The 21335-nt window shown below is 42.4% G+C and overlaps 1 protein-coding gene across 1 annotated transcript in view; it reads left to right on the plus strand.

Moving 5' to 3' along the window:
• The window catches only part of SEC23A (SEC23 homolog A, COPII coat complex component), a 1400163-nt gene that overhangs the window by 599146 nt on the left and 779682 nt on the right, over positions 1-21335 (plus strand). Inside the window, exon 8 of the mRNA XM_044074240.1 lies at positions 19467-19625. Within this exon, the coding sequence (XP_043930175.1) occupies positions 19467-19625 (159 nt within the window). The remainder of the gene's footprint in view (positions 1-19466; positions 19626-21335) is intronic.

Below are 21335 nucleotides of genomic sequence, written 5' to 3' on the forward strand. Positions count from 1 at the left end.
GCCATCCTTCAATCCATATCTAATGTGCACATGAGGTTAGTCTCTCATGTAGCTGAAGGTTTCTCATGGACTGCGGGTTCGGGCATGGCTGTCAGGAGACATGCTTGGATGCACTTGTGTGATATGTGAGCCCTTCAAGTCTTCTTTCATCAGTGCTCCTTTTGACGGGTCTTCCTTGTTTGGGCCCACTGTTAGATGCACTTTCTTGGAATGAGCAAAATGGAAAGACCTTATCTGCTGTGGAAGTCTGTTTTTCTACCCAGCAAAGATCCTTTTCTAGGAAGCAGCACTGCAGGGAAAAAGATGTGGTCCTGAAAATCCCAAGGTCCTTTTCAGGACTTGCAAGTGGAAATTTCTTTGTGGGGCAAAAGGGGAAATAACAGAAGATCCCACCTTCATGGCAGAGGGGATCTGCAAAACCAGCAGTTCTGAGATTCCTGTTCAGATAGACCGTTTCAGCACTCCTGAAGGGTTGCTCGATTGCTTTTCTATGGAGGCAGCCCGGGGGGGGGGTGCTTGTCTTTGCATCCAGATGCCTGGACAGCTATCATAAAAGATTTATGGATGCAAAGGATTGTATCCAGAGACTATTTCATTCCTTTTTTTACAAATTCCAGCAGTCAAACAAACGTCTCCCAGTGTTCCACCCAGTCAGAGGGAGTTACAGCTCTAGAAATTCTAAAGCTGCTAGACAAGAGAGTCACCCAGGTGGTCCCATCAGACAAAAGAGGATACGGCGGTCATCTGCATCAGTTTGTAAAGTACTCCAAGTTGCGCATGGTTATGGTTCAGTCCACACTGCCTCTTCTGCAGAAGGACGACTGAATGGGCTCCATAGACCTTCAAGGTGCACACTATCATATCAAAATGAACAGACGTTCTCGGAGGTATTTGTGCTTTCGGCTGGGACCAGTCATTACCAGTTCAGAGCCCTGCCCTTTGGTCTCACTACAGCCCCCAGGATGTTCACCATGTGTATAGTAGTGGCAGCAGCTCATCTCAGACTGGGCGGATTCAGGGTGTTTCCTTATTTGGATGATTGGCTCCTCACCGCTCCAACCAGCCATCTACTTGAAGAAGCCAGGGATTACTTACTCTTGTCTATGTCAGTCCCTGGTGATCCCAGTCAGTCTTCCAAAATCATATCATCAGCAAGTTCAAGCTTTGGAGTTCATAGGAGCTCGTGTGGACACAGTCAGTCAATTGACCTTTTTACCACAAAACAGATTTTGTTCCTTGAGACTGCATGTCAGTCAGATTCTATCACATCTTACCCCTCCAGCAAAATTGGTATTTCAGGCCTTAGGTTCTATGGCTGCAGCAATTACTCTACTACCCACAGCTCACCTTCACATGTGAATTCTCCAGTGGACTATGACAGTACAATGGTCAATTCTTCGACAACCTTTGAATCATTCTATAAAACTTTCTCGGGTTTGCAGAGACTTCCTATTTTGGTGGATCCATTCCAATGCCGTTTGTCAGGGATGAACGTGTATCCTTCCTCTCCCAAAGGCCATGTTGACCATGGATGCCTCCCAGTTGGGATGGGGGACATTTCTTGGGGTAGATAGTTCAAGGCATGTGGTCCTCAGAAGAGACCAGTTTTCATATAAATGTCTTGTAGATGAGAGTAGTCCTGTTAGTGTTGCAGGCCTTTCAGACTCTCTTCCTGTAGGGACAATTGCTATACAGCTGGACAATATACCAGTAGTGTGGTGCATCAACAAACAGGGAGGAGCCAGATCCTACCCCCTTATGCCAAGAAGCAATGAGAGTTTGGCAGTGAGTGATCTCCTTCAACTGCTTTCTGGTAGCAATGCATATAGTGGAGAAATCCAACTTTCTGTCCGACAAGCTCAGCAGAACTATTCTGATGCCTAATGAGTGGTCTCATTCATACAGTGGTGGAAAGGGTCTTTCACTGTTGGGGTCTACCTTGCTGAGATCTCTTCTCCTCACCCCTCAACAGGTGCAGCAGATTTTTTGCCCTTATTCCACCTCAGGGGTAGTTACTGAGAAATGCTGTAGCCACGTTTGGCCCTCCGGTCTCTTGTACAGTTACCCCCCTTACCTCTAATCCTCAAATTTCTTCAGAAAGCACTCCAGTTGAGGAGCAAGTTTATTCTCATTGCCCCTTTTGGCCTTGGAAAGTTTGGTTCCCCTTTCTGTGGTCTCCCTTTCTGTATCCTCCTTGGACACTGGACCCCAGTCCAGATCTGGTATCTCATCCTTTGGGGATGGCTCACCCGGACATTGCAGGCTTCAAGTTGACCGTATGGTTTCTTCAATTCCTATGATGGCTAAACAATCCAGGCTTTCCTCTCCAGTTCATCAAATTTTAATATCTTTCCAGAAACCTGGGACCAGGAAGATGTACAACTGTAAATGGAAAATTTTCCTACTGGGCACAACAGACAATTAGACCCCTTTACTTCAACTATTCCTGCTGTTTTGGATTATCTGGCCTCGATTATTCAAGGAGGTGCTAGTTTTTCCACCATGTAAGTTCAGCTAGCAGTCATATCTGATTGTCACACCGGTGATAATGCTTTTCTTCTAGTTTCATCCAGACCATGTAAAGCATTCCTTAGTTACCTTTTTGCTTAGGCCTCTGATTAAAGATCCTACTCCACCCTGGGATCTCACAGTTGTGTTGCAGAGCTTGGTTCAGTCCCTATTTTTGAACCTTCAGCCAAGTCTGACCTCAGATTTTTTTCTTAGCAGACAATCTTCCTTGTGGCTATTACTTTTGCTAGGTGAATTTCTGAACTCCAGGCACATTCTTCAAAACTGTCTTATTTGATTTTCCATAAAAATAGTTACTTTATGTACTAATCCATCCCTTCTACCAAAAATAGCCTTTGAAACAAACATCAACCAGGTCATCAATTTGCCAGTCTTCTTTCAAAAAATTTCCAATGAAGGAGAATACATTCTTCACCTTTTTGGTGTACATAGGCAGCTTCGTTTCTATCTTCATAGAACAAAGGATTTTAGAAAGACTGACCAACTCTTTGTTTCCTTTGCCCATCACAAATTGGGAAAACCAGTATCTAAAGTCACCTTAGCTAGATGAATTTCAGATTGTATTTCTACATCCAAAACCTCACTTTACTAGATCTGCTTTCTGGGCCAAAGCTTCCATGATGATATTTGAGCTGCAGACACTTGGTCCAGTCCTCATACTTTTATTGCTTATTATTACAAGTTGGACATCCATCTCCAGGAACAGAGCTGCTTGTGGTTCTGCAGAACTGAGGAATAGTCTTCCACAAGGGCCAACCAGGGTTATCGTAGCTGGGGATTCTGTCCAAGGTCTATGTTTAGCCATCAAATGACACTTGCACTGAAGGGCTAAACATCAAACCCTATTCATCAAACTTTCATTTTTTCGACTGGGAAAGTAACTAGTTAGCCAGTACTTCCCCATCTCTCACACACTGCAGTATTTCATACCTACCTATTTGGGGGGCTCCCCCCAACTATATATACCAACTCCGAGACCTCACTACAGTGGGGAAAAGGGCAGATGGGGAAGTGTCAGCCAAATAGTTACTTTCCCGTTCGCTGAAACGAACATTCGCTGAATGAATGTTCAATGAATCGGGTTCAGAGTTTAGCCATTTGATTCAAATGTCATAAACACAGACCTCTATCTCCCACACATTGAGGAATGAGTGAAAATGACATCATCAGATTAAAAGTTATTTACTGACCATGACTATGCATCTATGTTGTCCATTTTCATTCTTCCTCAACTTCCCACACCCTACTGCTTTCCTTTCTTTGGGAGTGACCTGATAAGAGTTTATTCATAGGTTCATCCCTGGCATTGTGCCGCCCATTGTTAGTTCCCATTGCCTCTATCAAGTAGAGCCACTGGTGTGATCCCCGGAGTGAACTTCCTATTACCCATCCACTCCTCAAGATTTCGCTTGAGGGCTAATGAGGTGTTCAGCTTGACATGTATGGGAAGCCTATTCCAGAGCATGGTTAGTCTCTGGGTTATAAACCTGTCCCTCCAGCATGTTCTGTTGATTGTGGTAACGAGGTTGAGGTCTCTGGAGTGTGTGGTGCGGGGAGGGATTGGGATTTCTTTAGATATAGCATTTCTAACAGAGCTGAGTCAGACATGGATTTGTAAGGCAAGCAGAGATCACCTCTTAGTAGACAATATGAGACAGGGAATAGCTGGAGTTTTTTGAGTCTGTCCGTGTACGACGTGTTTAAGGCCTAGGATCCTCTTCGTGAGGTACTTTTTGTGGCCTGTCTAACTGTTGCAGGTGTCTAGTGAGGTACATGCCAAATGGGACATTATACTGTATGGCTGGTCTAATGAGAGAAGAGTAGAGAGAAATGATGACCTCTTTCTTCCTGGATGCAAAACCCTTGGTAATGAGATGTTCCACATAGAAGGACTTTCTGACCACAGTGGCAATGTGGTGGTCGAAGGAGAGGTTGCTGTCAACCTGTGTTCCCAGGTCTTTTATAATGCCTTCAGTGTTCAGTGGGCTACCATCAATGTGGTAATTAGTGAAAAATTAGTTTTTCCAAAGGGGATGACTATGCATTTTTTGGCATTAAGCTTAAGGCCATGGTTTCGACACCAGTCATTGGTCTCAGTGAAGCCTTTCTGTAGAATGCCTGCATCACTTGAGGAGCTAATAATGGCTCCCAGCATGTAGTCGTTTCGAATTTGGTCAGCCAGAGTCCCTCCTTGTTGGCCTGTACTTCTGAGATGTAGATGCCAAACAGGAGAGGACCCAGGACCAGTCCCAGTGGACTTCACTTGTGACTGGTCGGCAGTCTGACTTGGAGTCTGCTAATTTCACACTGTGGGTTCTATCTGTGGGTCAATTTGCAACCCACCTAACGATATAGGGGTTGATGCCTAGTTTGCTGAGCTTACCTATAATTCTTGAGTGAGAAATGGTATCAATGGCCTTGGCCAGATCGAGGTAGGCTGTATGAACTGCCTTACCTTCATCCACTGCTCCGGTGACCGACTCAAAGAAGTCAACCTGGTTGAGCAGGCACGATCTACCTTTCACAAAACCAAATTGCATGGGATCTAGAGTTTGGAGATTCCCTATATCCTTGTTAATTAGGTCCATGATGATGCACTGCATAGCCTTACATATCAGACTTGTTAGGCTAATGGGACAATAATTTCCAGGGTCTGTAGTCAGTCCTTTATGGAGAGGGATGACTGTAGCAATGCGCCATTTGGTAGGGACAAAGCCTGAGCTGAGGCTGTGAGTGAGCAGACCATGCAGATGTGGTGCCAGTTCACTTTGTAATTCATGTAGAACACACCCAGGATATTGTCGGGTCCCATGGAAGCTGTATTCTTGGCCTTAGACAATGCAGCTTTAACCTGTGCTGCAGTAATGTTGGGTGCCTGGCATTCTTCTGGTATTGAGATTGATCTTTTAGGGGGGAGAGAGGGGTAAAGTTGGCACTGAATCTGTCGGCCAGTATGTTGGCAATATCTGTTGGCTCAGTATAGGAGGTACCATTGTGCAGTAACTCAGAGCAAATCTGGGTATTGCCATGGAGATCCTTGATATAACTGTCGAAGGCTGTGTGGTTGTTTTTAGTGTCTGCCACAATTCTGCCTTCATAGCTGGCTTTGGAGGTTTTGATGAGGGATCTCAACTTTTTTCTAAGGCTATTAAGGGAATTTTTCCAGTCTTGGGACTTCACCTTTTTCTGTAACAATTTCTTCCTTCTGTTGTAGAGTTTATTAATGGCAGGTGACCACCAGACTGGCTTCCTTTTTTCGGAGGAGAGCATCTTGGTTCTATTGTGTATATCTAGTTCCATGCATTTATGTACGTGTTCGTACAGTGCATTGGTGTATGATTCGGCAGTCATGGATCTATTTCCATTGGTATGCATGCCATGAAGTTAGCCACATCTGTTTGCAGGAGTCCAAAGTCAGTTTTGGAGAAGTTTGTCATGGTGGATACCTTTGAGGGGGGTGTGGGTGAGATGTGGATTTCCATGGTGGTTAGTTTGTGGTCGGATCTAACCAGGGAGGAATTGACTACTGGTGTAGAGCAACGTTTGCCCATGTTAGTAATAACCAGGTCAAGGATGTTGCTTCCTGTAGTGGGGGTAAGAATGAGCTGGTTCAGGGCATTGGAATTGATGAATTCCAAGAAGCTTTGGGCCAGTGCATTGGTGCATGAGTAGTTTTCCCAGCTGATGGAAAGGTAGTTGAAGTCACCTAGTATGAGAGTGTTGGGTTGGATCTTAATAGTTTCCAGGGTGCTTAGGAATGTGGAGTGAGAGTCTTGGGACATGATTAAGGACCTGTGACAGGCTACGACCTGAATCGCCGTCTTACCAAATGTCAGTTGTACCTGGAGTATCTCAGATGCGTTATGCTGGGCTACTAGTCTGGAGGTGTGCATATCCTTTATGAATATGGAGACACCACTACCTTTGGAGCTTTGGTCCATGTTCTGGGGCCGAAAGGTGTGGAATGAGTTATAGCCTGGTAGCCTAGGGGTTCTTTCTGCTGCTTTAAACCAGGTCTCCGTTACAGCACAAATGTAGATGTTCTCCACTTTGAGGAATGCTTCGAGCGAGTGCATCTTGAGATTTAGACTTCTAGTATTGAGCAGCATGACCCTCAGATTGCATTTATTTATAGCTGTTACAGTGATAATTTGGTCTTTGGAACACCACCTAAAAAAGGCACTAGAGGGGTGGCAAGAGCCTTGGCCAGTACCCGGAAACCCATGGGTGACAGTTGCAGGCCATCTCTGGCAAAACATCGAGGTCTGTCAATCATGTCATCCCAAGCAGACAGATACTAGATCCCCTCAGAATGACACCAGAAACTTAGCCAATTGTTGAAGTCAATCATTTTTCATTTGTACTGTGGTATCATTCTGGACGATGGTAGGATGCTGCTCAGGGCTAGGGTCGTACCTGCCTCAGCCACATAATCCGAGAGCTCAACCATGTTGTCAAAGGAAAAAACTTCAAAGACCAATTCACATTAGGTTCAAGCAAGTCACCCTTTATTACTTGCAGCAAGGAGACAAAGCATGTAGGCACAAGGTTTGTCTGAATGATTAATGATTAGTAGGTTATACTTATACAGTCTTCTTCCTGTCACATAGAAAATGTTACATTCTATTGCTGATGTAGTTAGACACAGCTTTCTGTATGTTTTACAGAAAATATTGTTAGACTTATTGCTGACCAAGTTAAAATATCTGTCATTCTGCAAAACATTTTGAGAAAAACAACCTGGCCTTGGGTTTATGTCAGGCCATTTCAGCATTTCAATTATTCTATTGTACTGTTCTAATACATGTGTTACATTTTGTCTTGATTCAAGGTACATTTCTAGCTTTAGTACAAGTAATGCTGACTACGGTTTAAACTTTCAAGCATCTATTGTTTTCTTTATCAATAGCTTCTAACAACTGCATGTTTTCTCATGGCATAAGCAGAAACCAATATCCCTTTGTTAATTTTCATGACATTAGCAGAAATGAATTACTTCTTTTGTTATTTGCTGACATTAGCAGAAACAGAATGTTTCTTGTTAAGTTTCTAATAGCTGTGCATATTCATGCAGTGTGAACAGAATAAATTTATTAACCCTTTTAAACCTCGAATGCACTAAGCATGCATATTACTATTACACATTTTTCTAACATTTCCCCCCTTTTAATACTTTTATTCTACTTTCAAGATAAGCATAAACAGTTTTTCTTCCCCTAACCTATTCCTACTCGGGATTTGCAGTTAAGAGAGTCATTTAGTTTAAACTTATGAAAGCATTTTCAGTTTTTCAGCAATTCTTCAAGTTCAGCACCTTGGTATAAGGTTTCTGAAACTGACATGTCTGTAAAGTCTTTAATCAGTCTTTTCATGCAGGGGATGCAGCAGAGCACACATACCACCAGTAGGATCATTCCTACACAGATGGCAATCAGGATACTGCCCCACCCCCCAAACAATCTCTGGAAAAAGTCTGTCAATGGATTTGGTCCTGGTTTGGTCATGGCTAACACCTGCTGAATTGCCTCAAGATGATTGTCTATCTTGTGTTTGTGGTCAGGAATATACGAACAGCACTCCTCCTGGATTAAAGCGCACGTACCTCCTCTCACCACTAGAGTGAAGTTGAGAGCCATGCGGTTTTGAAGCACTACTGTTCTCATGGCAGTCAGTTCATCAGTCATCAATTCTAGGGCAGAAAAGGTTGCATTGCTCATTATTTCGAGAAGTTTAGACAATTTTCTCAGTTCCCAGATTGATTTTGTTGCTCCATATGCTGGCAGTACACCTGCCCATGGGATGATGGTATCACCCAAGTCCATATGTGACAGTCCATTTTTCCCTAAGCCCACAGCATGATGGCTTTTCCAGCCCGCATTGATTTGCCCTACTGGATTGACAGGCGTCTTGATTTCTCGTCGAACATTCCGAATTTTCCCTTGAGGTAAAACTGCTGTGTGTCATATGGCCGGAACCAGGTACCCCAAATAACAACTGCCTGACCAATTCTCAGGTAACCACTTCTATGCTTTCCTACCACATACAAAATAACAGTCTTCTACTTTGGTAGTAACTTTACTATGCCCTGGCTCTGGATCAAACATTTTTTTGTCTATTATAGACAGTTGTCTATAAAGGTCAGCATTATGTTTTACTTCACCAGTTGTCCTATGCATCAGTTCAACAAATGAATCATAACTCGTGTTGCAATAGGATCCTATGTTATCAGGTTTAGTGTAGCATCTATAGGGAACAGTCACATTGCAATTGCTCCAACCCACCTGAACTGTATCATTTTGTAAAAATACACAGTCCCCTTTTGTCGAACAGACAAACAAGTGCAATGCTACTTTATCTTGTGATGTGACATCTGATGTATCATAGACTAAGTTTTCCCAGGTCTTGTTGGCTCCTAGGGGGACTGAAGTTAACAATAACCCATCATATGCTGTTGGCAAAGCTGTGCAAATCCAGCAATTCGAAACATTGAAGGTCTCAGCATACACATATTTGATTGTCTGGTAAGTGTTGAAGTTTGAGTACCACTCTGCGTACAACTCTGCACGCTTGTTTAGTCCAGTTTGTGTGGCTGAAAAAAGGAATGGCCACAACGAAAAGATTATTGTTACTAGTACAGTTAACAGGATGGTTATGCAATACTTCCGAGGAAACGGTTGTTCTGCATTCCTGTTTTCTCCGACTCTTCCGAATAGGTACATTTGGATCTTACTGGATTCTGTCATCACGTGTTCTTACTCCCTGCCCTAATAGGACCTTCAGCACAGATGGTTTCTTCACTGGGGTTGAGATGGATCAGTCCTATTGATCTGACCCCCCCCCTTTGTAGCCAGACTTTGTGCTGAGGGCCCCGATGGAGAGGTAAGATTTTTGTCCAGTTCAAAGTTCTTAACTAGTTTGCAGTGCGTCAGGTGGATCCACGAAGCTCGCTCTGCTATCTTGACTGCAGTGGGTGTCAAAAGAAGCACGTGGTAGGGACCTTCCCACCTCGGCGATGACCAATTCTTCTTCTTGACAACTTTTATCCACACCCAGTCTCCGGGTGTCACTGCCACTTCTGATGTCTCAGTTTGCTTTCTATCTGAAACAGAATTTGAATGCAACAGATGTTTAGAATTCATGACTTTCTTCATATATTCAGCTAGTGTAAAATCAGCTTCCTGGTCTGATGACATGAGAAGTTTCCACTGGGTGTATAGTAAGCCCTTCCAAATAACTTTTCAAAAGGAGTCAATCCTTTTGCTGTAGGGACAGTTCTCATGCTCAGCAGTGCCAGGGGTAAACAGTATATCCAATTTTTCCCTGTCTCAGCTATCAATTTTCTCAATTTGTTTTTTAATATACCATTATGCCTTTCAACTAGCCCTGCAGATTGTGGATGGTATGCACAATGATTTTTTAAAGAAATACCAAAATGCTTACTTAACTGCTGTATGGTTTGGTTTACAAAGTGTGTACCATTGTCACTGTAGATCCTTTCCGGAATGCCGAATCTAGGGATGATTTCTTTGACAAGTACTTTTGCCACCGTGGCTGCGTCTGGATTTTTGGTTGGAAAGGCTTATACCCATCTGGGAAACATATCTGCAATGACAAGACAATACTTCTTCTTTTCACATTTATTCAATTCTGTGAAATCCATACAGATAGTGTGAAACGGATATGGTGGTGTAGGGAAACTCCCTTGCTTGGGCTTCAACGCCCCTTGTGCATGATGTTTATTGCAAATCTGACACGTCAAACAAAAGTTTTTTAGAGTAGTTTGTAAATCCATACGTTGTGAACACCTGGTTCACCAGCTGTACCATCCCCCCTGTTGAGACATGGCACTGCCCATGGCTCAACAAAGCTGCATATTGAAACAAATTAGATGGTAGTATCGGTTTCCCTTCTCTAGAGATGTACAGCCCCTTTTTGAGAATTGCTTCTCGTTTTACCCATCATTGTTTTTCAGTTTACGTAGTGAGTGTCTGCATTGTTTTTAACATTTCTAAGTCTAAAACCTCAGAGGGGTGTAATTTCTCATTTAAAAGAAATACTTCTGTGGCTGCTTGTTTTGCAGCTGTATCAGCTCTCGCATTACCTTTTGAAATTGTATCTTGTTGCTTGGTGTGAGCTGTGCATTTACAAATGGCTACTTTCTGAGGTAACTGAATAGATTCTAAAAGATCTAAAATAAACTGTGCATGATTTATAGGTTTGCCAGTAGATGTCATCATTCCCCGGTTTTTCCATTGTTGCGCAAAACCATGTACAGTAGAAAAAGCGTACTGGCTATCAGTAAAAATGTTTACACATTTACCCTTTCCTAAGGTACATGCCCATGTCAGGGCGATCAATTCTGCCTGTGCAGATAAGTTGTGTGGTAAAGGTTTTGCTTCTATAATCTCAGTATCAGAAACTACTGCATATCCTACTAGGTTCTGTCCTGCAGGACCCACTTTGCACAAGCCATCCACGTAGTATGTCACCTCGGCATCATCCAAGGGGACATCCATGAGATCTTTTCTAGGTAGTGTCTTTTGCTCAATTACCTGCAGGCAGCGGTGCGATGTGCCATCTGCAGGGGTCGGGTGCAGAGTAGAAGGATTCAAAGTCATGCATCGCTCAATTGTCATATGAGGTTGGCTCAACAATATAGTCATACAAGAAAGATGCCTAGCAGGGGAAAGATATGCCACCTTTTCTTGTAGTAAAATAATCGCGACTGCATGAGGTACTCTCAAAGTGAGAGGGTGGAACAGGACTACTGAGGCTGAAGCTTGTACTGCCATTGCAGCTGCAACTACTGCTTGTACACAGTGGGGTAAGGATTGTGCCACTGGGTCTAGTTGTGATGAATAGTAAGCAATGGGGCATTGCTTATCCCCATGCTGTTGTGTTAATACTGATGTCATGTAACCCTGCTTACAATCTACAGTTTGGAAAAAACGTTTATGGTAGTTTGGCAATCCCAGAACTAATGAGGACACTATTAACTGCTTCAGTTTGCAGAAAGCAGATTCTGCTTCTGGTGTCCATTGTGACAAATCTTGCACTGCCATAGGCTTCTTATATATAAGGTCAGTCAGAGGTGCAGATTCCAAAGCATAGTTTGGAATCCAGCTCCAGCAAAAATTAGTTGTACCCAGGAAGGACATCATTTCCTTCTTGGTAGTGGGTTTTGGTGCTTGCAAAATTACTATTTTTCTGTCCTCATCTAATGTTCTGCCTTTCTTGGATATTATCCCAAGTATTTAACTTGTTTTTTCCAAAGCTGCAGTTTACTTTTATTTACCTTATGTCCTTCAGCGGCCAAAAATCTGTAGACGTGCTATGGTATCTTCTCTACAATCCTGCTGGGTGGGGGCTGCCAGCAAGATGTCATCAACATAAAGTAAAATCTGACTGCCTCTTGATGGGGTGAATCCCGCCAAGTTGCTTGCTATTTCTTGTGAGAATATTGTTGGACTTTCACAATATCCCTGTGGTAGTCGTGTATATGTATACCTTTCCCCCTGAAATGTGAATGCAAACCAATACTGGCTATCAGGGTGTATCGGTATCGAAAAGAAGGGAACAGTGTTGCCAGCTGTGCTGATGTCTACCACGGAAAAATACTTCTGTTGAGGTTTTAAATCATTCAACAGGGTGTGTGGGTCTGGCACCATGGGTGCCCTTGGTATTACTACATCATTTACAGCTTGTAAATCTTGGACCATACGCCATTCTCCATTTGCTTTTTTGACTGGAAATAAGGGTGTGTTACATGGTGAATCGGGAGATTCTACTAGTATCCCTCCTTTAAGTAAGGCTGCTATAATAGGCTTTATCCCTGCCTCTGCATCTTTTCTTAAGGGGATACTGTCTTTTTTGTGGTCTGAATGCTGACTTTGGCGTGATAGTAACTGGTCCCGCTGTACGAATGAGTCCTACATCTGATTTTCCTGTTGACCAGAGGGTCTCTGGTATATTTCATAAGGCATTTTCTTCCTCCTTTAACATGAGTGTCAATCATCTGTCCTCACCAGACTGCAAGTGCACAGCTGGGTTGGTCTGAGTTATCCAGTTTAACTTCTGTATTTGTATTCCCTGTTCTGACAGTTCTAGTTCTGTGTGTTTCTCCCATCTTGTGACTTTTTCTCCTAGGTCTGCCCATTCTATATTTCTGTTTTTGGTTAAGCTAATATGATGTGGTAATCGATTAGATTTATAAAGTGCAAAGAACTCCTGGGGCAATGAACAGCTGGCAACACTGTTCCCTTCTGTGTCCCAGTACAGGTTACGCAATATCAATCTGTTTGCATGATTCTTAAACAATTCTTGCTCATATTCCTTATCAGGTCCTGGTGTGTTACAGTAATACAGGGTGCAGTGCAACAGGTGTTGCTTATCAATGTCAAGGGAGGGGAATTTACTGATGGCTACATTCATTAACTCTTCGGTTACAGTCCTTGGACCAGTCGTAACCAAGTCCTGGCTGTACCAATAAAACATTTCACACTCCAATTGCACTGCAAAGGTATCAATTTGTCACTGTGCTTCCATACCCTGCATGGTTGGAACTACTGCTATACCAAATAGCTGCATGAGGTCTCTGCCCAAGAGGTTTACTGGGCATTTTGTAGAAACAACAATTTTGCCTTTTTGTGTCAATCCTGAAATTGGATCAGTTATTGAAATGTCACAGGAGAGAGGCTCCCGATACAGCTGTCCATTAGCTGCTTTAACCAGTATGTAATCAGGTGTCTCTGTGTTTTCTGGCAGTTTGGAGGGATGTATCAGGGTTCGTGATGCCCCTGAGTCACACAAGAATTTGACTTCCCTCCCTTCTGCCAAGAGTGTAACTTCTGGTTTCGTGTCTGCTAAATAAAGCTCCAAGCTCAATAAAGCTAGGTCTAATATTTCATGTTCTTCATTGTCACGAACTTCCTGCACTTCCTCTACTCTTTCTGTCACATTCTCATTTATCCCTTCTTCGCTAGCCCCTTCTAGTGATTCCTGACTACCATATAGTCAGTCCTCACCCTCCTTGTCTTCTGTTGTTGCCTTCTTGTTTTTCTTGCAATCCCTTGCCAAATGTCCCTTTTTACTGCATTTAAAACATTCTCCCCTTTTCTTTCGCTCTTCAAAGTCCTCTGATTGTTGATCAGATCGTTTGTTTCCCTGTGCATTTTTCTTGCCCCTTTTCCCGGACTGTACTACATAAACTTCTGCTCCATCTTCTACAGAAAATATTTGAGCTTTCTTTTTCTTTTTGCTATTAAAATGCCTTTCGTCATGCCTAGCATATTCAAGTAATGATTGTAACCTGCTTGTACGATGATCTCCCATGTGTTTTGTAATAAAACTGCTTATAGGTGCAATACTGCCCTTTAAAAATGCATTCTTTAACTGCTGTTCATATGGGGAATCTTGTGTTTGATCTTCAGGAACCTGCATTCCACAGTGGTTATTAAAACACTCTGGCATAATACCGGTCAATCGTTTCACCTTCTTGTTGGATGCAAATCTAGTCTGCCCTAGGTTTCCATTTTTCAGAGATGCGGTCTGTCAGACCTTTTACTCTGGTGTCTAATTCTGCGCTGCTATGTGGGAGGGGTCTTTGTGCAGCATCACGGGGATTCCAGTTCCCACTAATCATATACCAATCTGGCCCTACAATTTGTCTAACTACCTTTTCTACCTCTTCTCCATTTAAGTTATAACTCAGCCTCATTCCTTGTAAGTCTTCAGAGAATTTTCTAAAATTAATCTTTGGATGGGTAATTCCCTCAGTGGCTTTCCGGATATCTTCCGGAGTCCAAGGTCTATACACTAAAATAGTTGGGTCCTGATTGTCCTGACCTGCCTGAGGGTTGGGTACTTCTTCTCTTTCACTTATAGAGCGTGAATTCTTAACCATTTGCCATAACTTGATGCCTTCATTTAAGTTACCTGCCTTTGTTCGAGGCCTGGTCTCGATGGGATCTCTAATTTTAGTCAGTTTTATTTTCATAATATCTCTATCTTCAGTGACCACAGGATATCGTGAGAGTGGACTAACCTGTTCACTTGCTTCATATTCCGGTAAGGGAGGCGGAGGTGCTGATGCTATTACTAAGTTATTGTCCTCCTTATCTAAAAACATTGCTTTTGAATTTTTGTTCTTTTGTTCCCTATGGTTTACTTCCTCAATCCACCTGTTTGCCTGAGGAATTCCTAATTTACGTTGCTTTTTTACCCGATCTTTGGAATCGGTTTTGAGTTGTTTGACAAGTTTGATAAGCGAGGATTTTTCTAATTTTCCGTCGAATTCGTACTTATTAACCCATTTTGAATAATATTTAATATTGGAGCGTTGTGACTACATGTATTTTGCGTCTTCTGTTAACGGCGGATTTTGGGGTATTTTTTGTGCAATTATTACCCATTTTGTTCTACCATTTTATCATTACGTAACTTCTCTTAATTTTTTAACGTGGTACCACGGATTTTGTTATAGTCTCTTCAGAATGACTGCCTACTTATTCTGTTTCTCCTGATCTATGACAAGACAGTAATCTTTTTTGTCCCTGACTTGTAAAAAAAATACAGTCTAACAAAAACAATACACATCTAGTCCCTGATCTAAAACAGAAAACAGAAAAAAGTAGATTCACCTTACCTGAGCCCACGTGATTGATCACCAATTCGCGGAGACCTGTCCTTCAGTCACAGATCAGAAAGTGGCTGGCCTCTTTTGAACGACAATTAAGTCGGAGGACTTTTCAGATAAGAAGAACCGATTTGGTTTCTTCCCTGTATGGTTTCAACCACCTGGCCCGTCTGATCCGAGGTGAAGAGAGGATTCCGGTCCGAAGGACCAATCTGTCAAAGGAAAAAACTTCAAAGACCAATTCACGTTAGGTTCAAGCAAGGCACCCTTTATTACTTGCAGCAAGGAGACAAAGCATGTAGGCACAAGGTTTGTCTGAATGATTAATGATTAGTAGGCTATACTTATACAGTTTTCTTCCTGTCACATAGAAAATGTTACATTCTATTGCTGACGTAGTTAGACACAGCTTTCTGTATGTTTTACAGAAAATATTGTTAGACTTATTGCTGACCAAGTTAAAATATCTGTCATTCTGCAAAACATTTTGAGAAAAACAACCTGGCCTTGGGTTTATGTCAGTCCATTTCAGCATTTCAATTCTTCTATGGTACTGTTCTAATACATATGTTATTTTGTCTTGATTCAAGGTACATTTCTAGCTTTAGTACAAGTAATGCTGACTGTGGTTTAAACTTTCAAGCATCTATTGTTTTCTTTATCAATAGCTTCTAACAGCTGCATGTTTTCTCATGGCGTAAGCAGAAATCAATATCCCTTTATTAATTTTCATGACATTAGCAGAAATGAATTACTTCTTTTGTTATTTGCTGACATTAGCAGAAACAGAATGCTTCTTGTTAAGTTTCTAATAGCTGTGCAGATTCATGCAGTGTGAACAGAATAAATGTATTAACCCTTTTAAACCTCAAATGCACTAAGCATGCATATTACTATTACACATTTTTCCAACACATGTCCTTTTCATGTAGTTCAGGGAGGTGCGTCTCAGGTCATTCACACCCACATGGATAGTGACAAAGTCATACTTGTACTTGTGGAGTGACATGAGTGTGTGCGTTATGTGTCAGATTCTGGCACCTGATAGACAGCTGACTATTACCTTCTCCTTATTCAACCGAGAAGAAATCAAAGCAAACCCCCCACCAGGAAGATCATTTTCTTGGGAGCTGTGCTAGACACAAGATCCGAAATGGCCTTCCTAGCCCCAGAGAAGTAGAGCTTCCTGCCTCTCTACTGTACCCAACTGGTTTCCAGAAGTCACCTCACTGCGAGGAAGTTCCTGCAAGCCCTGGGATACACGGCATCTTGCATCCTTCTCATTCCTCTGGCCAGGCTTCACATGAGAAAACTTCAGTGGTATTTAAAGAACTTTTGGTGCCAGCACTCTCAGTCCCTAGAGACCTCTCTCCCTCTGATCCCATGTATAAGGGCAGAGTTTCTCTGGTGGGCAGAGGCCTGTGCCAGGAACAAGGGTCTTTCCTTCAGTACAAAAGGCTCTGACATCTTTCAAACCCCATCTCAGGCCAGGGGTTCTCCTTATAAAAACAGACAACACCACAATAATGTGGTATATCAACATACAGGGGGGACCCAGTCTTAACCCCTGTGCAGGTTATCCATGAGCCTCTGGCTTACAGCCACCTCCATGGGTTTACACCTAATTGCCCAATACCTACCAGGGGTCAACAACACCTTGGCAGACCACCTAAGCAGAAACTTACTGGACTCCCACAAGTGGCAGCACCACAGGGAAATCTTTCTGCAAATCACTCAGGAGTGGGGGACTCCAGAAGTGGAACTCTTTGCCTCACACCCAACCACCAGCTGCAAAAGTTCTGTACCAGGGAGTATCACCTCCTAGCGTGGATGGTGGATGCCTTGACCTTCCCCTGGAACTCCCTCTTTGTGTACGCATTCCCTCCTCTGCCCCTTATTCCCAAGGTACTGATCAAAATAAGGGAGGAGAGACCAAAGGCCATCCTCGTTGCTCCAGGTTGGCCCAGACAGCATTGGTACCCCATACTCCGCAGCCTGACCTTACAGTTCCCCAAGCAGCTTCCCCTGATCTCAGACCTCTTGACCCAAGTGAGGGGGAAGATACTGCACCCCGACTTACAGACTCTCAATCTTTCAGCATGGCTTATACCTTAAAAGCTAACAAGGAGTCCCTGTTAAGCAAACTGGTCCTAGACATCATCACAGAGGCCAGAAGGCCCAGCACCAAAAACACATGTGCAGGGAAATGGAAAAGATTCTGCTCCTGGAACCACTCCAAAGGCGCCAGTGCCTCCCATCCTTCCCTCTTATCTTGGGTTACGTAGCCAAGTTGCTCAATAGTGGCATCTCTTTCTCCTTTATTAAAATCCATGCCTCAACCATTTCTGCCCATTATGATTCAGACCCACCCCTCTTCTCTCATCCTTTGATTAAGCAATTCCTCAGAGGGGCTTCTAATATCAGACATCCCAGAAGGCCTCCCATGCCACCCTGGGACCTGAATTATGTTCTAGAAAAACTAATCTTACCTCCTTTCGAACCTGCTGCTTCTACAGAATTGAAATACCTCTCCTGAATGACTGCCTTCCTACTAGCTATCACCACAGCCAGAAGGATATCAGAACTTCAGGCTCTCATGGTTGTTGAGCTCTTCATCATTTTCCATGCAGACAGGGTCTCTGTGAGGACTAACCCCTCCTTTATGCCCAGGGTGGTATATGATGTGACCCTCAACCAGGCCATACACCTACCCACCTTCTTTCCCAACCCTCAAAACAAGGGGGAAAGAATTCTACACTCACTAGACATGCGCAGACAACTCAGATACTATCTGGACAGTACTAAACCATTCAGAAAAACAGACCAACTACTTGTCAGCTTTGCCCCTGGGGCAGAGGGTAAGTCCATTTCCAAACAAACCATTTCCAAATGGATATCGCACTGTATCCATTTCTGCTACAGACTACATGGGAACCCCCCCCCAGTCTATCCATACCCATTCCACTAGGGCAGCCTGCACTTCCACAGCCTTCCTCAGAGGTGTCCCCATCTCTGTCCATACCTTTATAAAGCATTACCACCTAGTTCTTTTTCTAAGTCTAGGGCAGAGTTTGCCTCTGCAGTTCTGCAGGGCCTGCTGACCCATGCCTAGGACTCTAACCTATCGTTCTACCCTCTCCTCAGCTTGGGGAACCCTCCCACAGGTTTTGACTGAAACAGTGAAACACGAAGAACATAGTATAGTTGTGTACACTTACCATAAATGTAGATGTTCGAGTGTATTCACTGTTGCAGTCCTGGTTTCCCTCTCTCCATCCCCCATATTGCATCTCCCCCTAGGGGGACATAAGCTTCCCACGGTGTCTTTTGGCCACCAGGACCACTTTTCCTTATATCCTTGTGCTTCTGATGGACTAGGGCAAGAAAAACTGATGTAATGACGTCGGCTGCCTTGCTTTATAGCACTGACGACCTGACGTCAGACTACAGGCGATGGCAGCCGACACAAAAAACATTGACTCTGGTATTTGGACCGGCTGAGGGCTACCACAGCAGGGATAACCCACGGGTGGGATGACTGCAACAGTGAATACACTCAAACATCTACATTTATGGTAAGTGTACACAATTGTACTTTCTTCTGAGCTCTGCCATTGCTGTTTTTTGAGGGGAAGCATGCCTCTGCATCGTGAGTTCCCCACTGCTTATAATGTGATACTCTCAGTGCAGGCTCAGAAAACTTGATCCTCCACTGAGTGTAATGTCAGGTGCACCTGGGAGATGTCACTTGTGTCATTAGCCAGAATTGTAGCCCTCTCCCCAAGATGGGTGAGCCAGCAGCAGGTGCTCACTGTCATACTACCTGGCTAGCTTTTACAGGCACCAGAGTCATTAATAAATCTCTGGTCTCTTGCAATTTAGTCAGGACTTTATCACTATATGGTACAGAACTGGCTTATACATTCAGCTCTGTACGCTTCAGCCATTTTATTGTTGCAGTGTGTTATTTACAGAAAGATTTGTAGCTTAAACATATGAGAAGGTATTTGTCCTTTGTATTCACCCATGTTGTTAAAAGTAACCGTTTTCTCTACCTGCAGTTGTTCTGAGGATATGTTAATCAATAAAAACATTTAATTATGGCCTTATTCTTAATTTCTCTAAGACAAGAAATACATTCAGTTATTTGTTCAGGTTATTATTTTTAAAGTGTTGTTAACATGCATTTGCTCTGTGACATGTTTTAATTTTTCTTGTGATCTGGTTCCCTTATGCTTTTTTTGTAAAGTGCATATTCGATTACAAAGAATGAATTTGCTTTTCTGATTTCACATTTTAACAGTGTACTTTCCCCAACACTGGAGCTCGAATAATGACATTCATTGGTGGTCCGGCCACTCAAGGTCCTGGCATGGTTGTAGGCGATGAATTGAAAATACCCATTAGATCATGGCATGATATTGAAAAGGATAATGCTAAATACGTTAAAAAAGCTACAAAGGTAAGAATTCACTTCAGATTAACTATATTTCACATGGGTTAATATTTCTGACGTTCTTTGGGAAAGAATCTTGTAGCAGTGTTGGAAAAATGTGTTCTACTTACCATCATTTTTCATTAGCCCTTGTGTTCAAGCACCTAAAAGATCCCCCTGTGGGAAGATAAAACCTTTCTCATGTTTCTGCTTCTCTGGCTTCAATTAGAATGAATTCTCATATTACAACAGTATCACTTAGTAGCATTTTTGGCTTACCTTTTAAAAGCTGTTAACAATATTACTGCATTTATATTCACTACAAGTTTTAGTAATTTTGGTTTATTCCTTGTAATGAGTATTGCGGAGTTTACTGGTTTTTTTTCCCTATTGTGAAAACGTTACTGAGTTTTTCCATTTCAGGGAAATTTATTATGTTGCGACTTCACAGTTGAAAAAACTCTACCTATGGCAGTGTCCCTGAAAAATTTCCCTTGTAATATTTTTTGTTCTATGGCCACATGGTATTAATAATTGTTTAAAAAGTCACTAAAATGTGTTTAGTTGAAATTACTGTGTTGATAGGAGGTACTGCCAGCTATGCCAGGAGAAGTAGGGCAGTAGATGTGTAACATATGCCAGCACAGCTGGCTGGAATTTTGTAAAGAATTATGTTATTTGAATATCAAACTGATTTGTATAGATGCTTGTGTTGAAAATGTATTTATGAAGTTGCTTGTGTTAAAAATGTACCAACAGTGGGTCCTGACTGTGTTGTAACTGAATTAAATGTGTATATTTCAACAGAGAATACTATAAGTGAAGAGGGTCTTAGTCCCAGCTAACTTTGAAGAATAGTTAAATTAAATTAGGCCATAAATATTGTATCTTACAGTTCTGGTTGCAGAGATAAAATGTCTGTGAAACCAAATATTAGGAAGCCTTCTTTATTGTCTCTTGCAGGGAGATAATTGGTACTCTGGAAGGGTAAAGGTTTGAAGTTGTTTTATGACTTCCAGGAGCTGCATCAGATCTGAGCAAAGCTGTATATGTGGTATGGTAACACATAGATGCTAAAATCTTGGCAGCTTCTAGTGTTGATGATAGTGTGGGAAACAGAGTCAGATGACCAGATGTGTCATTCTGTAAGCTATTCCAGAAATAATATTTAGAGATTATATTAAGACGTCTCTCAGTCAAACTGAGCACTCTGTTTCTGGAACCTGACATAGAAGGATCCCTCACCTACTTCATATTGCCTTGCTCTAGTAAGTGAACCAGGGAATAGTAACTCTCCACATTATTAGGAAAATATAGTGAGATTAGTTAAGTACTGTTTTTCGGTAACTGTGTGAATCTTTCCAGCTGTGTTATTTTTTTATATTTCCTGTGATTGAAACTATAGTGTTTACTGCAAATAGATATTTTGTATTTTCATGTTCTTTTATTTTTTATTATTAAATAGATTTAAACTTTTCATTGTGGCTGGTCCTTTTAGAGAATATTTTAATCTCTGAGCGTACTTTTATATATTTTGTGACAGCTCTGGCCACTCCTGAAATCATTGCTGTTTGGTCAATGTTACCATTTGTATTGATATTAACGTCACTCATTTTAATTTAATACCCTTTTAAGAGCCTTATAGTAACTGACTGGTAGCAGTGAATCTACCATATAGTCTGTGCAGAAGGGGGCACAGCGGGTAAATCTATGCCAGCCTTTCCCAATTGTGTGTTT

Source organism: Protopterus annectens, chromosome 6.part0, assembly GCF_019279795.1.
Source record: "Protopterus annectens isolate FY-2018-M chromosome 6.part0, PAN1.0, whole genome shotgun sequence".
Lineage (NCBI taxonomy): Eukaryota > Metazoa > Chordata > Ceratodontiformes > Protopteridae > Protopterus > Protopterus annectens.